The 19,195-nt window shown below is 34.2% G+C and overlaps 1 protein-coding gene across 1 annotated transcript in view; it reads left to right on the top strand.

Moving 5' to 3' along the window:
• LOC146998458 (Kv channel-interacting protein 4-like) overlaps positions 1-19,195 on the top strand; it is a 589,769-nt gene that overhangs the window by 394,477 nt on the left and 176,097 nt on the right. Inside the window, exon 4 of the mRNA XM_085810305.1 lies at positions 829-1,041. Coding sequence (XP_085666431.1) covers positions 829-1,041 — 213 coding nt within the window. The remainder of the gene's footprint in view (positions 1-828; positions 1,042-19,195) is intronic.

Here is a 19,195-nt window from a genome sequence, read left to right on the forward strand (position 1 = left end):
GAAACGACACTTTTGTTGATTCCGTACTCTTCAGCCACACAGGTCACACTACGCCCTCCTCCAGCTTTCCGATCATTCTTCCACGTGTGGAGTCATCCAGGTGATTTCTTGTAGCCATATTTCACGAAAGAACTCACTTGCACTTGCAACGAATGTCTTTAATTGCGACCCCGTCTTTCTTTTATTGTAGTCTTGAGTTGAGCGCCCCGACTGCACGAGTTTTGCGTTACGCTCACGTCGCCTGTGACGTTTTGTTCCTGACATTTGCGTACGCATGACCTTACTGAATTGCGTGTTCATTGTACTGATCACAAGAACCTCTTTTCTGCAATTTCATGGCTTTTTGATTAAAATTTACATTGTTGCTTAAGTTTTGCACACCAGTGTAGTTAACGTAGTTACCGAAAATTATTGTACTTTCTAACCGGTCACGTTGAGTGATATTTTCATTTCCGGTGCGAATAATTAAAAAAATTGGAATATTTTAAGCACTTCAGAGAATTTGAATCGATTATTATGTTACGACAAGAAAGGCGTATTTTAACGTTTTAGGCAATTCACCTGTTTTACCCAAGAAATTTGGGAAATGAAAGCCTAGGAAATTATTTGTGTTTAAAAGCAGTTTTCTGTGATTCACAAAGATTGAATCAACATATTTGAAGAAAGTGATATGTAAATGGTTGTTCCTTATATTATTATATACAACGTATTATTCCGCAAGCATGCTTCATTTTTAAAATTAATTTTTATGACCGATGTATGTTTATATCTTAGATATCTAGCAGATAAACCTGAAATAAATAAAGAGGTTGCCTTTTGATTTTCTAGGACTTCATCCAGTGCCTGTCGCTGATGTGTAGGGGAACGATTCAAGAAAAACTTGAGTGGGCTTTTAAATTGTACGATATCAATGGTGACGGAAGAATCACCAAGAAAGAGCTCATGGACATCGTGTGCGCTGTCTACGCACTCATGGGACGCAGGTCGCACTCCCACTTAGAGGAGAAAGCCTTACGCGACCACGTCGACAAGACCTTTCAGGTGAGTTTTTTTTACTTAAAACTAGAATGTATATGCACGGAGAAACCATCAGAAACAACCACCTGTTTAAAATAACTTTGTTATCAGGTGCACCACCAAAGAAAGTCCCGTGTCTTCGAATTTTTCATAAACTAAAATATCGCAGATTATGTATGTCAATAAATCATCATTCAATTTCTAATATCTCATTATCATCGTCAAGAACAACAGCTAAAATCAGTTTTCTGATTCATATGACAATCCTAAAGGAAAGCTATATCGTAGTGTTAATGTTGATAAAAGAATGACTGAATGCAACATATGGAGAAATTTGAGTTCCCAACATTAGGACTAACATTGTGATTTTAAGGTTTTTATCTTAGATTCTGCCCTTTAAAATGCGTGCAAATGTAAACATGCGGTAATTTATACTTGTAAAATAACAGATGTGGCTTTACTTAGTTTTAGGTAGGACTGACGCACTAAAGTTTTCCATTTTAAAATTAAAACCAACTAGCTATTTTTTAATTAGCTTTTCCCCAAAATCTAAGCTTGAATTTAAATATTAATTTATTTTAATGAAACTTAAGCAACAATGTAAATTTTAATCAAAAAGCCATGAAATTGCAGAAAAGAGGTTCTTGTGATCAGTACAATGAACACGCAATTCAGTAAAGTCATGCGTACGCAAATGTCAGGAACAAAACGTCACAGGCGACGTGAGCGTAACGCAAAACTCGTGCGGTCGGGGCGCTCAACTCAAGACTACAATAAAAGAAAGACGGGGTCGCAATTAAAGACATTCGTTGCAAGTGCAAGTGAGTTCTTTCGTGAAATATGGCTACAAGAAATCACCTGGATGACTCCACACGTGGAAGAATGATCGGAAAGCTGGAGGAGGGCGTAGTGTGACCTGTGTGGCTGAAGAGTACGGATTAAAATGAAACCGTATGAGGTTTACTCTGCTATGACAGAATACATATATGGACTTAAAGTATATTACGTTTAGGTAGATACTTTGTTACTTGGTCGGTATACTGGCCTGCAGCAGGTGGCAGTTTTCTCTGCTCTTGCCAGTTATTGAGGGAGTCCCACTATGGCCTGAACTGCAATGCGACCATAAAGAAAATTCTTCATAGAGATAAGTACCTGAGGACGTTTAAATAGACAGCGTTCGGTAAATATGTATATACAATGTGCACATGCCAACACTAATGTGCAAAATTTAAGCAACTTTTCAGATTTTGACCATAATTCCGCAAAAGTCAACTGGGAAATATGAAATTCATACTACAGGAGGCACATTATAGTATATAAAGGATTAGGAGAGTATCGTAGCACCAAAAAGAAAATAAATAAAACTAATAGGACGCATACAATTCGGAAAGAACAGGAAAAGGCTTTATTGACAGAAGGACGTTAGTAAAGAAATTGTCTAACCAAGAGGGAGAACAACAAATCATACAGCCTTAGTAAGAGATATGACCTTCCTAATTAAAACAATGGTTGCGTTTCACTGTGTGCTGATATTCAACACCAAATTATCTAGATGTTCTTGGGATAAGAGTTCCTATTCTTCAAGGAACATTTGTTTCAGCTGTGGGCGTTCTTCGAAGGGTAAGATCGTGTCGACAGACGTCTTCCTAAGGTATTTCACACACTGTTCAATGAATTTAAATCAGGGGAGCTCATTGGCCAACAGCATGTTCACTTTCCAAGACTAACAATCAGTACTGTCAATACTTTACCTATCAACTAATGTTTGCTTAACAAACATCAGTTGATAGGTAAAGTATTATTAGACTATTTTTAATTTTTTGCCTATTATCTAGTGATCTGTTTCCTATTTTGCAGTGAAAATACTAGTAAAACAATTTTGTGTGAACCTGGAATCAGTGGTGAAACATTCCTGTCAGGTTCGACCTTTGAAGGCATTGATATCAGAAAATATAATTTGTGTCTTCAAGGAAATATTACGCGAAAGAAGAACAAACATCAGGCAGATATTAGAAAGATTTAAACTACATAAAACAATTGTTTTCTTGCTCAGCAGACGTCTAACGTATTCAACCTGTCACTTATTCAAAGCAACAAGTTTAGATTCAAGTAGTTTAGATTAATTGTAGACAAACGATGTCGTAAATATTCTCTTTGTCTCAAATGTTTGTTCTAGTTATCTTTAAAAATTAAGAAAGCTTCCTGTAATTCCTCATTGAAGGAGACGATACTTGAAGGAAGGGGTAAATATTTCGAATGAGACAGACATTGTTTATCCGAAGGGAATTCTGGACGGTTTCTAATCCCTAGTGCAATTTAACGCATGAAAGACTGCAAATCACGTGAAAAGGATCTCAGAAATCACGTGAAATCTGTTTTCTGTGTATGTATAAAACTCGATTAATAACTAAATTCTGGAGTAACATTCCATTCTAATTCGTTGCCTATGTTCAGGAACTCCTTTTGTCTGATAACTTAATATCTGTATTTTTTTCAAAATATTATAATATATTTTCTATAATGTAACCGGAAATAATTTTAAAAACAAAATTAAGTTTATATTATAAATCGCATAACTAATTTAATTAAATTTAGTCAGATTTTATTACTTTAAATTTCCTTACCATAAGTCAACCGTACTACTCGTGTTTAAAAAGTTATAAGGTATTTCTCTCACTTTCCTAGCGTGCCTTCGTGGTGTAGCGGTTCTGCACGATGGGGCGGTATTCCAGAGGTCCGTCGTTCGATTCCCGGCGAAGGTGGGTGCTAATTTTTCATTTCTCCGGTCTCCAAAAAATTACTTAAAATCTCTACAGTGGCGCCCGAACTACAGGGATGTTGGATAAGGATTCTCCACACCCAGGATTTGGTGATTGGGTCCCCTAAAAACCCCAGTCGCTCTTTGAAAAGGGGAGTATATAAGATAATTCTCCCCCTTTCCTAGCGTGCCTTCGTGGTGTAGTGGTTCTGCACGCTGTGCCGGTATTACAGAGGTCCGTGGTTCGATTCACGGCGAAGGCGGTTGCTAATTTTTCATCTCTTCGGCCTCCAAAAAATACCTAATGTATCTACAAAGTTAACATCAATGTAGACAATTACTCCAAAACTGAGAACATGAATCACTATTTTTTTTTCAAGCAGGAACACCGAAGCATATGTAATTGTTGCATCTGAACCTTAGAAGAATAACAAAATTTTGTAAGCCTAGTGTTTTTTCATTTAAGATGCAGAAGAAACTCATTTTCGCGGTCATTCAGATTTGATTTTAAAATTCGCAATTACAAAAAGTATCTTCATATGGAAACTGTGGAGGAAGAAATAATCGAAAAGCAGCTAAAATAATAGCGCGGCTTCGCCTTGTAAATCTTTTGCTTTAACAAGCTGATTATTATTTCGTTTTGCTTATCCTTGTACCTCCCTCTCAATTTATCACCATTGGGAAATGCGTAAATTTAAAGAGGCTATATATAATACAGCAGTACTTGAGACCTAGGGGAAAATACGGAATAAGCGAAGTATGGAATTCCTGGCAATATTTTTTTCCTGTGCTTATCGATTAGTTGATCGAGTTATTTTGCAGAAGAGTGCACTGTGCCTATAGTGATAAGTTATTTTAAATTAACTAGTTACAGAGCCAAACCGATGGAATTATTACTCAAATGTTTGACAGGGTTCGAAACATTCAGTTATTAAACGCTGCAATTCATACTGTGAATTATACTTATCTTTGGCAATCCTACAAGAAATTATAGTTTACTTCAAATTTAATACTACAATAATATGACAAATGGCCAATGTTTTTCGATATAAGCTGGTCATTTTTATGCAGACCGTTTGCATATTTTAATACAAATGAGGGAAATTTTATGTAATTGATTTCGTGTATTTTATTTCAATGAAGATATGCAGTCAAAATAAAAAAGAAACATATTTTAAGTTCTCTAAGAAAAAGCAACCACAGTATTTTAGACAAAATTAAATGTTAAAATTGTTTGTAAGTTTTTCTAAACACACAACACAATTCAATTAAAATGAAATAATAAAATTAAAATTTGTTTACTTCAGCTCTGAAACTAAACACATATATTGTTCATGTTTTAATTTAAGCCAAGAAATTATTTCTTATTTGCATAAAACTGATTGTATTTTATATATTTAGAAACAGAGCAGTAAACAGAGCAGTTTCGGATATTCTCGGTTTCGAATTTCATGTTTTTTTGAGTTAAATAGCTAAATTATTTTAATTTACTTTAAGTTTGCGATGTTTTTAGTTTTAACAAATATGCAACTATAAGGCTTTCCAGTAATTTATATTAAAAGACATTATTAATAGTAGTAATTAATATATATATAACACATACATATTATTTATAAATTACAATAACGTACTAATCTGCATTATGCAAAAACATTACATGTGACACACGCACTATATATACATTCGTGTGCAAAATTAAAAACATTTGCAAATTATGTCTATTATTGCGAAACTTACTGATCGAAAGGTACTAATTATGCCACCGAAGAATTATGCAAATATTCACAGTCGAGTACGTACGTAAGCTTACACATGCGTGTTTGTGGAGCTGTAATTGTAGAAGTGTACAAGCCCACGACGGGGTTTCAATGACTTTTGTGCTCGTATTCCTTCAAGACATTCGCCGGGTTTCTGGAAAGACCTTGGTAAACTTTTCAAGTATCTGGTAAAATAAGTAGCTACAAACCTACGAATGAAGGAATGAGATGCAAAAAAGCAGGCTAATCGCAAAAGCAGGTGGATACAGAGCTCAGCGTAACGCCCAGTATCAGTCGCGATTTCTGGAAATAATTCCAGGACACTGGATCCATATCAACAAATCTTGGACTCAGATCAATCCACAACGACTCAGATCGACAACGACGAATGAAGATCATTATTTGGCAATTTAAGTTGGACAGCACAGGAGTGCTATAAATTCCCTGCTCCAACGTGAAGTGTATGGTGCCATTGTAACCCGAGCCCCACGGTCTACAGTGTCACGAAGACTTCAAGAGTTAGGACTATAAGCCAGAAGATCCGTTGTTGGCGCTTCTCTCACTGCAGTATACAAGAGAGCGCGTTTAGAATTGTGAAGACAGCATGCGACTTGGATCCGACATCAGTGAAGCACCGTACATTTTACAGATGAGACGAGAGTCAGCCTGGACACTGATTCTTGATATACCTGTTTCTGGAGAGAGCCTGCAACACTATACCATCCTTCTTTCTTTATCAAGCAAAAAGGATCAATGACTGCACACACTTGCATATGTTTGACAAAGGCTTCCTAAGTGCTATGAAGTATAGCCACATCTTCCTATATTCGAGCCCTATATTCGAATTTTCAGGGGACAGTTGGTCCTGGGTTTCTCTTAATGCACGTCAACGTTCCTTCTCATGGAACTCAGCGGGTAAACGATTACTTGGAAAGTGAGGATATTCGCCGAATGGATTGGCCAATCCGACCTACTGTCTTTAACCTCCATGAAGCAAGTCTGGGACGCTTTTGGAAAGGCAAATTGAACTAACTATACCGCTCCGAGAATTATCCCGGAGTTGAAAACACCTTTGCTGCAAGAGTGGAATTGGCTGCAACGGGGACTCCTCAACTGGCCAGTATGCCATGACATTGTGCGACCTGTCTGGATGTTAGAGCGGACCATACTTATATTAGATTCATTTTCGGTTCCATATCACAACTCGGATTTTGGACATCCCTGCACTTTGAGCATTACTGATAGTCATGCGTACATAAACGATTTCTGAATGGTACATCTCTTTTTCTGAGGTAATTGTATATTCATACCTAATTTCATTGAAAATCTTTTCATTAGTTTTCAAGAAATAGGAAATAATTTTCAAATTCTCAAAAATTTTCACGAGAGAGTATTTAAACTAACTGAACGATTAAGAAACAACTTAGTTACTAAATAATTTATATCGTTATTTTATTTCCTAATAATACCCTGTTGACCACTTGAATTGCTACACCATGAAGGCGGAATTAAACAATCGTCAAATTTGCGGGAATTATATACTGTCTATGTAAATGGTGAGCATTCTAGCAAATGCGCAAGCAAGTATGAATAACGTCATTTACATTGCGCATAATTGGGAAGATTGCACAGTGTTTTTCTCAGTTAAAAATCGCATTTGAATTTTGGTTTGTGTAAACGTCCTGTTATGCTTCGTGCAAGGAGAAACTCTTACCAACGAGTGTCGTAATTCAACCACGACATAATTGTGGCCTATCAGGACTGCCTTATATCGTTCTGCGAAAACGCTTATCGTGCTGCTCAGGATTTCATCATTGTCAGGCGAATATGGAATCAAGGATGGGCCATACTAAAACCATGCAAGATCTCAGCGTCTATGGACCGAAAGGATAGTCTCTGCCTTGTAGGATTTCCTAGCTTTGTCACATATGAGTCAAAAACTTATTTCATGTAAGAAAGGGCAAGTGCCACTATAGAAAGGTACAGGTTGCAGCAAAGCCTGCTCCTGTGCACTTTCAAAAATACATTTAGGTATCACCGAGTCTTGCTAACAACTATGCTCCGCCCTATTTTATGGAGAATACACTCGGAATGCACCCTACTCCTCTTTTCCTACCACAGTTGCTCGAGAGGATTTTCGGCTCGGCTTGTATTTTAAGTGCTCTATTGTCGCACAGACACTATAAACGTATAAACTTTATACAATCATTAGGTTTCTTTTGAAGGAGGAATATTGAAAAGTGAGCATTGCTCTCGCCAGGACCCGAACATGGACCTCTCGAGAATGAACGTTACGCCGTGAAGACATGCTGGAAAGAGGAAGAAAATACTTTATATACTCCCCTCGTACCTGGACTTCTGAAATACGCGTCGATTGTATTACCATTACACCACGAAGGCATGCTGTGAGGAGGGAGTAAATGCTTTATAGCATTCATCCCTTCTCCTGGATTCAAAACCAAGACCATCGTTTCTACGCATGGACAGGGCGATAATGCCTCCTGCGCAACAAATTGTCAACACCATTCTTGCGGCTTCCCTTGATTGTGCAACTGACATTAGCGCGCCTTTAGTGATACGACGTATGATGAATCTGTGTACAGGAATGGTACCACGTCGTCTTTTCAGGTAAATCACAATTCTGCGTACAACATCATGATGGATGTATCCATATCTGGAGCAACGAGGAGAAAACACAAGACCAAATTGCATCTGTCATCGTCATAAGAGCCGCTCACTAGACATACTAATACGCAATATCCTGGACAGCTTCTGTTCGCATAGCCATGAAAAAGGGCAAGCGACATTATATTTCTGGCGTACTAAAGTCAGTGGCTGCACCCCATCTTGAGTCTGAGTGACAAGATAATGCACGACCACATGTTCTCCGTGCTGCCCTGAGCTTTCTCGATATAGACGGTGTTAGAATTTTTTTCTATACAACAACCCATTTAGAACATCTGGTCATGAGTTGGCAAAACACTGATAGGCTACTACTCTCTAGGCATTGTGATATAAAGTCGCATGGAATGAAATACCCATATCTGTTATCCAAGATCCGCTCAACTGATTACAGGCGCTGTTACTACTACAAATGGCAGATTTGCGTACTGAAGTCACGTCATTTGTCTATCCTTTGATTTTTTATCGTACGACAGGTTCTATGATCATTTCTAAAGTAGTATCTATACAAGATCGGCAAAATTCAGAAACCGCACATTCATGCCTGGCATCAATTGCACTAAAGAATATTCCTCACTTACCTAAATGTTTACTGTCACAAATTCGTTACTGCGAACTTCTGCAGCACTAAACCATCTGTGCCGTAAAAGATTGAGAAATTTTAGAGATATTTAGTCTTCATGCAAGATAGTGAAACACCCCATGTTAGCCGATGAGTGAAAGAATTGCTTTTTACCCACTTTTGAGATGATCCGGTAATTTCGAGATGTTTTTCGAATGCCTCACCCCCAGTTTCTCTGGTTTTGAAACAATGCGACTTCTATTCAGCATTGAAAGAGTGTGTCTGTGGGGGATACATATGGACTCTGCCTGAATTGAAAGCAAGCATAACACGCTGCAGCTGAACATACTGTAACTTGCTTCGAACGTTGATTCTCGTAAATGGAATGCATATTTAAAAAATACTGTGATTAAAAAACATTCTATGTTTCCAAATTGTGTTTTGCGTTATTTATGCACATTGCTTTTACCTATTGGTCGAAATCTTAATTATTATTTTTTATTGAAATTTTTTTGTCTCATGCTCCATATATTGTGCCTACAAATTTTCAACGAAATCCGTCAAGGAAACAGGCTCTATATAGTTTTGAGTAATGTCACTTTATAATAAACAACCGTTATTACGTACCTCAACAAAATCCTAAGAATATAATAATTTCTTTTATACCGCCCAAAAATGAGTCTTTTTTTCCAAATTTAATAAAAATTCAGTTTAACATTATTGAAATGAAAGTATTACATTTTTAAGGATGATTGATTTCTTTGGAGTGTATTTGATAAAATCGAAGTGCATAACTTTAGTAAGAGGAATAGCATTATTATTAATATATTTTATGAAGTTAGTTATAAAATATATTAATGCTATTCTTCTTATTTATTGGAGGGTTAATTATAAAGCTTATCCAAAATAACGGAACATCATTTGCTCTTAATTCTCATTGACTGCTATAAGCGCAATTATTATTTATCGTTATTTTAGTTTAAATGAGATCTGGCTATAAAGAGTTCGGAACTATAATTAAACTCATATTGTTTACCTTTATAATACGTTCCATTTTTTTAATATTAAAACCTTTTCGTAAAAATCTGCTAAATTGTTTTGAATAAATACTGAAAAGAGCGTTGATATTTTCTTTTAAAATGTAATGATACTACTACGACATATTATTTCTTTTGTTAAAAAGCTAATATTATAAGATAAAACATAATTAGAAACTAAGTACAGGAAGACCCCCTGCCTGAAAAAATTATATTCATATAAAATTAAAATGTTTTAATGTTTTAAATATATTCTTCCGCATAATATTCCCAAAGAATAATAATCAGTCTCAAATAATATTCTCAAAGAATATTTTGTAAGAATGTTAATGGGAACTGATGATTGAATTAACTTTGAGTGACATTTTTAAGAATTAATTATTGGAATTTCACGCAAGTGGATTTAAATGAAAATTAAAATGTTCGCTTCGAAAAATTTAATCTATCTTTTCTCACACTATACTCTTAAAAGGAGGTATTACGTGTATGAATTTTACTTTCAGAATACTAAAAAACGTAAGAGAAACTTCTTTTCCGAAATTAATTTTTTTCAAAGCATTTGACAAAAGGAATATTTTATACTTTATTTTTGGGTGCCATATCGCAAAGTTTCCCGTTTTAAAGATTACGTTTCTTTCAACATCAAACAATCCTTGCAAATATAATACCAAAGAGATTAGCGGAATTACAAACGCTCAATACAAAACTACCATCGGCGGCTAATGAAAAATATTTGCTTGAAAGTTTTAGCAGCTCTCTGGGAAAGGAAATCGCGTTGTAATAAAATTTGTAAGATAAGTAAAATTAATTTTCTCTTAGGGGCATTAAAATTAAGTTTACGACCTTAGCTAAGTGAATTATTAAAAGAAATTAAAAAGTTAATTGTGTTAGAAAACGACTATTACCTGAATTATTTAAGAAGTTAATAAGCGATTAACTATTTACAAAGGCTGTTAAAATTATGCATTTAAGTGCTACCTTTGAATAATTTTCATTGCCTTCCATTACGAAATTGATAAGATTTCCTAAGTGGAACAAATCATTAATTCAATGGTTTTGATCGTAACCTGTTTCTTCTAATTTACATACATAAAGTTCTGTTGTATAATTAACAAATAATTTTACATTTGGGATATTTTATAAATTTTTGCAGATAGAAGACAGAATAAGCTATGAGTATTGTTTTTTTTTTTTTTTTTAAAGTCCAAAGGGATTTGAATCCCGAAGGACTATTTTCGTTTTGGCATTTTGCGTCGGACTCATAAATGTCGGTTCACTTTTCAAACTGTTGCCACAAAATGTTAGAGTCCTGCATTTTATTTGAAGAAATTAAATAATGAAAAATCTGCATAAATGTATGTATATTTCTCGTATTGCGATAAAACAACGGTACATAGAGTCATCGAATTTTGAATAACGTAATCCTCCAACGAATATGAGCATGTGGAAGACCAAATTTGAAATTTGAAATTTGTTTTATGATCGATTTCCTATTTTTTAAAACTTTGACGAATTTTTGATTAACAAACTCAAGGATTTCAAAGCGAGCAATGGCAACGTTGTGCAGCAAAAACATTTTTATCTCCAGCGCGTGAGTCTCTGTATCGGAAATTCTAAAGATATGCTCGTTTTAAAACTATTTTGCGATATTGCTTTTGCACTGGATCTTATGGTTTAAGTGCGAGGAACATGACATTTAATAAAGAAAGGTAACACACAAAATGTTAAAAAACGCCCCTTTGGACGTAATTTAAAATCTGAAACATTTCAGATTTTTTTTTTTTTTTTTTTTTTTTTTTGGTCCACATCGGGTCACCATTTAAGGGTAACCACCGATACAGAAACAAGAAACAGATACTTGGTGAAAACCTAACTAACTGACTACCAAATTGAAAATAAATTCTTAAAAGCTAGCTAATTTCAACATCTTTCGCGATCGTACAAGTGAAATAGTCTGCATTGCGTTGTGTAAATGCATCCGGGACCGTGCCGTGAGAGGATCGGACAAACAAGAGGTAAATGCAATATACATATTAATAAACGCATAAATAGATATAAAGAAAACATAAGAAATAGGTTTCCTGATTAAAATATAAGTTTATACCAATTCCTCAACAATTAAATTTAATTTTTATATCCTAGGTAATCGATACTCGATTTTCTTATTTCAGTTACACATGTGAACTAATCAATTTATATCATTTACACATTTAAATCAAGTATTTAGAAATTTCATTTTTTTCAATTAATGAAATTAGTCTCAGAATTCACTTTATGGCCCATTTAGTTTAACCTTAACCAGAACTACTGCAGTACATCCTAGGATGGTAAAAAAAAAAAACACATTATCTGAAATTCAGCATCTATACTAAGGATGATTTCACAAAAACAAACTATATTTTTACATCACAATTAACTTATTAAGATTTTCGTGTTTGTCTCGGTAAATTAAGAAGTAGGAAATGTGAGAGACAATTTTAGCCATTTAGAATTAATTCAGAGATTCAATTTAAGTGTAAAGTCCCGATTCCTAAAATGTTCATAGGAAAAATTGATAACTAAAGAAAACTTATCTATTATGTAGACGACTTGCAGCGCACCCGGAAATGTCTCGGCCAGGGCTTGCATTCTAGGAGAAATACAATACACAAGAGGGACACTGACGACCAATGTGCCTCACGCTTTCAGGAACACCGACCGAAATATTGAAAAACGATTAACACATCCGCACGCTCAACATCGAAGAAAAATTGCCAGTCACCAAAGAAGAGCCTTCAAAATTCGCTGACCAGCTGTCGAGGATAGAATCTCACACTGACGTGGGAGACTTGGCCGATAAATGTTAGGAATTTAACAAAGCGCTGGAGCAAACTTTCTTATTTTTAAGAAAGCTTATTTACTTGAAAAAAATCCTCAATTATTCCGGATGTTAAAAATCATAGTTCCATTTTCTTTTTCGTTTTACGTCGAAAGCACCCAGGAACATCTTGGCAGCTCCCTGCCTTTTCAACTCAAGGCAAGAAAGGCAACATCAGCAAAAACTATCCGAACAAAACGTCGCGTAAGTTAAAACCAACTTATCACCTGACGACTATGACCAAAATCTTTTTAGATATTTCCGCCAACTCGCCCACACTTCAATCTCGCCTCTTACCCAGAACGCGGCCGGGGAGCATATTTGCCGCTCCCCGTCGGAAACACATCTCAAGACGAATTACATCTCCTCCTTTCTACCGCTCATCCCAAGAGCAAGTTTGAAGTCCAAGTCTTAGTTAAAAAGTGATTCAAACTCGAATTTTCTTCGTCTCCTTCACATACACGGGCTCACACAATGGCTTCATTTATCCCCCCTTAATTTGGACAAAATTTGCGTTTCTTCCCCCCAATGACAGAACTAGGGTGATAACACATGCGCGCTCCTCTTCACCTAGCCAACGACCGGACCCCGATCGCCAATACCAGAATGACTTACATCGAAGTTTAAGTGGCAACCTCTGACCCTTCTTGTCCTACAACAGCTTCTCAACATCTTTTAGAAGTTTTGGACGGTGCTTGGAAGTAACGGTAACTCCTTTGGCTACGTCAAGTTTCTTAAATTTTTCCTGATTCTTCAGAATAGTGCAAATCGTCGATGTCGAATGGCCGTAAGTCTTCGACAATTCTGTCACTCTTAAACTTTGTTTATCTTTGATTTCTTTCTTAATTTCAACGGCCATGGCTTCCTTATTTTTCTTTGCAGCACTATCTGAGGCAAGAATCTTCTTGAAAGGCATCGTGAAATAATTATTTTCACGTTAAATGTAAAAACAATTAACTTACAAGCGCACAAACACGTATATAAAAGAACACTGAGTGACCTGACGAGGGGATTCCCTGAGTTGAACCGGATAGGGAAATGGCGCCACGCATACCAACATCCTGGCTCATTGCTCGTTACTCGAATCAATGCTTGTATTTAGAGACAAATTTTTCCCTCATACTTTCATCGTATGTCGATATATAGGGGTTCTCGTATCACAAGGTTCCACTGTAATATCATTAATAAAAAATATATTTAAAAAATTCTAACAAAAAAAAAATCGGAAATGTTTCAGATTTTAAATTACGTCCAAAGGGGCGTTTTTTAACATTTTGTGTGTTACCTTTCTTTATTAAATATCATGTTCCTCGCACTTAAACCATAAGATCCAGTGCAACAGCAATATCGCAAAATAGTTTTAAAACGAGCATATGTTTAGAATTTCCGATACAGAGACTCACGCGCTGGAGATAAAAATGTTTTTTCTGCACAACGTTGCCATTGCTCGCTTTGAAATCCTTGAGTTTGTTAATCAAAAATTCGTCAAAGTTTTAAAAAATAGGAAATCGATCATAAAACAAATTTCAAATTTCAAATTTGGTCTTCCACATGCTCATATTCGTTGGAGGATTACGTTATTCAAAATTCGATGACTCTATGTACCGTTATTTTATGACAATGTGAGAAATATACATACATTTACGCAGATTTTCATTATTTAATTTCTTCAAATATAATGCAGGACTCTAACATTTTATAGCAACAGTTTGAAAAGTGAACCGACATTTATCCGTCCGACGCAAAATGCCAAAACGAAAGTAATAGTCCTTCGGGACTCAAGTCCCTTTGGACTAATAATTCAATTTTTAAAACCGTTACACTCTATTCGTTACTGATGCAAAGAATTTTAATTTAATGTGATAAAAAGCTGTAGAAAATTTGCTTTAATATATCGAATTAGTTTAAACACGCTGTAATCATATACGACATATGAAAGTCACATGTAAATGCTAAAATTGTGGTAAAATTTACTTATACTGAGAAAAAGCTACGCTTGAACCTAAATTTTTTTTAATTCAATCCTATACTTTTTAACATATTTTAATATGCGTAAGTCATATTTTTCCCCTTTTTCTTAAATAATAGTTTATTTAACATAAATTCCTCTTCTTTCAACGCCCTTCCCTGAGTATCTCCATTCCTTCCAAGAAGCAGTTTAATTTTTACGGGTATGAAGAAGGAATTATCAATTTACATTAAGAATTGAATTATCCGAACTAAATTAGTAGGAACCATTAAGGACTGAAATTGTATTTTTAGATAATGCATAAAAATGTTTTCTAAACAAATATATGGAAATTAGATTTAGAAGTTTGAGTAAAATTACTTTTGAAATACATTTAAAATGATAATTGATTTTTCACTTAACCCAGTTCCATTTCCAAAGCATGTACTCTTGGGTTCGAATTACCCTCATTAACACCACGAACTATTCAGAAAATGGCAACATTTCCAATGGTAGTCCTGGGAAATGTGTTGTAGTTGTGACTTTGAAATTCCTATCTCAGGACCGACTTGTCTGACACATTTTCTTCAAATTTATAGAATGTCTCCATGAAAGATTCTGGCTTTGTAGGTTTATTGGTTTATTGATGCGCGCGTTTTGCTGTTCTAAACCGTGGAAATTTATCCTTAAATCTGATGGTATTGAAGTCGCATAATGGATCTGTTTGAAATTCTCACCTAAATCATTTTTGTACTTTAAGCGCATTTTCAAATTTCCAGTAACTTTTAAGATACATTTTCTTTGCTCAAACTCAAGCTAAGTTCACCTTGTATTACGTATCAGTTATATGCAAAAGAAGGGAAAATTAGGTACATTTCATCTATTAGAACTTCTTAACACTTTGGGCCAATTTCCCTGTATGGAGCAATTTGCTATGATCTCATAACAACTGATCGTCAATTCATAATTATATTCTGCTTGGTCGACATTCAGCTTCGAGGAATCTACTTTTATTGAAGTAAAACCCCTAAAACCTACAGTCTTCACGACATAAAGCTTCGTGTATAAGTTTAATTATGAAGTATTTCTAAAAAACGTTTTTGTACCTTTGCAAACTGAGGATTTCAAGAAAGATTCAAATTGTAACTAACTGTAAACATTTCAGCGCCTAAGAAAGTATGTCTTAGAAATATTAATTCAGCTTTTCAGAAATTTCATGAAGCGTTAATCGGAATTTTGAGAAATATGCATAAAAATGTGTTTAAACATTTTCCACCCTTTGGGAATGAATTAATATGTAAAAGGTAAACTCTCTAGTAGCAAAATCTAATTTCATTTATTAAATATCCTAATACTATTCAAATCAAGTTAGCGATGCCTGTATAAACGAATATTAAAAAGTATTCCTTAATTACCTAAAGCTTAGTGTTAATCACGTCAATTTTTTATTAAATATTCTAAGACGATTAGGATCATATTCATATTGTCGAAACAAGTATAATACAATATTAATAACTTTAATCTTTTATTATATCAAGCTTTGTGTTAAACATATTCCAGTCTGTAGATATGTTAAATTTTATGGCTTTAAAATACACTTCAGACATAGAATGATTGCTCTGAAAAAGAACTTGTTTGTCTTGCTAAACGCTTTCAGTTCCTTCATGTCAAAGTAATGCACACAAAAAAGTCCAGCTATGCCAGTTCCGGATATTTAACTGGACATGGAACATCAGACACCTATTAAAACACGTATGTGTTTAAGTATGAATGTTAATGGATATATGTATATAACTGTGAAACAGCAATTTAAAGTTAAATTCTAAATATATGCTGCTGTTAAAAATTTTGCAATTTTGCTGTTGAATTGTAAGTGGCGTAACTAAGAAGAGAACGTTGTTTAATAATAAAACTAAAATGACAAGAAAAAGTGGTATTAGTCCAAAGTATTAGTAAAGTTAGTGGTGTTTGTATGGTGGTATTAGTGGGTTAGTGCTGAGTCCAAGAGCAGGCAAATAACCTGCGATGCTTAGCGAGAGCTTAACAACCTTAGCAAACCATTTGATGCGACGTTCAAGTCTGAATACTCTCAGATTTTCTTTCTTTTTTTAAAACTATTTTAAAGCATTTGCATTTGTTAGAAGTTTATTCAATTTTAGATGGTGAGTAATATTTACTAGAATTTATTTGAAAGGCTGCGAATGCGTCTATTAATAAATATTTAAAATTGGCGATCTCAAAGAGATTAAATTAATGTACTGTCCATCTGTTCTATTTTTTTATATCCATCTGGATCAGAAACACAAAATGAACAAGCGTTTATGAATAAGAAAAGCTTTCAAATGATTAGGAATTTAATAAAATAAACGTATTAAGTAATTTAAATATTAAAATGTTGGTAGATCCTATTAATCCTTAAAGAATTTCTGAAAAGGAAATAGGATTTTTCTTATATGTAAGAGTAATTCACAAGGTCTTTAAATAATACATATTCTAATGAATTTACGATTTATGAAATGCTTTAAATTTATTTTTATGAAATTTTATTTCAGTAACTACTCTCAAAATGTAGGTTTTACAATACGATTAAAATGTAATAAGAATGTAATATAAAACTAAGAAATAAACAATAATATATGATGATGATAAAAAAATAACAGTAATGAAATGTAAATCTAAAGAAAATCAATAGCATCAGAAAATATATCGTAATAATGCGATTCCCCCTTTAAAATCATTGTTACAAAATATAAAATCCTACTTTCTGCTTGAAACAAAAGCAATATATTCTGAACTTTTTAAGCATTGGTTTACTTTAAATCAATTAGAACACATTTATCTAAACTAATTTAATTAAAACCTAAAATTAAATGTAGACTCCTTTGAGATGAATTAAAATATCTTTGAACTTACCTTAGCATATTAACTAAAACAGAAACTAAATGAAGAAAAAAAGAATCAATACTTCATTATTACCCATTAAATAATTCCTTCTTTGTCTCATTTTAAAATATTAATATTTTTTTATATCGAAATTGAGCCGTTCAGACGGTATTGTGATTAGGGAAGGACTGCGATACCAAAAGGCCCGGTCTCAAATCCTGGAGAAAGCACGTATGGAAAATTGTCTGTCCTCTCATAGGAGGTAACAGTGGCCACCGATTAGGTGCCCCCACAATAAAATGGTCACCACTTCTTGCCTTAGTAGTGGCCTATGCCGTTATAGGAGAGTGCCCGCTATTGCAAAAAGAAAAAATATCGAAATAGTTATCATTAAAAATTTTTTGGTTTCCTTTTTTCTCTTTTAAATGCTTTTTCTATCGATCTTAGAAATCTAAATTATATTTATATTTTTTCAAATAGCTGTAAAAACGGATTTTCGGGAATTCAAATGAGCGAATCTGAAATTATGTTTTGAATACTATATATTCTAGCAATAAATCCATTTATCGGAAAAAGTACAAAGAATTCTGGTAAAGGGCTGTTGGTGACTTCTGTCACTTTTCATAAAACAGTTAATTGCAAAAATGAAATATGCAGCTGCCTAGAATGTACCATATTTAATTAAATGAAAAGAGATAAAATACTATTTTGAATATAGGCACACAAAATTTTGCATTTATATTTTTTCCTAGTAAATATCTTTTGCCTTAAATTGGAAATATAAACTTATTAGGAGCATTATAAGAATGGTTTATATTGTAATAATTATAAAATTTATAATTAATAATAAATTTAAAATATTTAAAAATATAAATAAAATAATCTATATAATAAATTAACAAATACGAAATAATGTTTGCGGCCTTTGAATATTTTTATTGAACAGCTAACACTTTGCTAAATATATCTTCGGACGGACGGAACGTAATCTCAAAACAAAATTAGATCCATGTCCTAAAATACTAATATATTATATCATACATAGCTTGAAGGTTATATATTGGCGAGGGGAAGGAAGTATAGCATAAAGCACACGCTTACAAAAACTCACAGCAGTGTAAAATATGAACTGTTCAATAAAATCAATACATTTTCTGATCTTCCAACTACTCAAACTTTCGAAGAATTTCCTTTTTTTAACGTTAATACCGTATTTGCGATTCTGCAGGACTGGCTGTGCCTCGTGTACTCGAAAAAACACTGAAACTTTTCGGTGCACTCAAGCGTAGCGTACGGCGAAGCACCGATTAGAATTGCATGCCCCAATCGGTTACTTTGCCGTTAGATGGCGTTAGATTCAAAAATCAATCATGGAAATATCTGAGACCCGTAAATAATTCTTGCCGTTATTAAAGTAATAACTTCGCCATGTACTTCGATCTACGTGCTACAGTCGTGAAGATTCAAAAACATCGCAGAGATTTTTCATGAGCTTTCTATGTCTGGGGTAAAATGCCTCGCCCCCCCCCCGAATTCAGGAGGCATTTTTCTTCCTTTATGAATGAGGCAATATTTCAAATCCTTGATAATGTTCTCTGACAAATGCGAACTTTTAATAAATTAGATTCAGTGACAGGTTGAAACTTAACTTCTCAGCTTTTATTCGTAGTTGGTTTAAAGTATGAAAAATTTTT

Source organism: Stegodyphus dumicola, chromosome 2 (genome assembly GCF_044657685.1).
Source record: "Stegodyphus dumicola isolate Sdum_Otavi_A_Nest chromosome 2, ASM4465768v1".
Lineage (NCBI taxonomy): Eukaryota > Metazoa > Arthropoda > Arachnida > Araneae > Eresidae > Stegodyphus > Stegodyphus dumicola.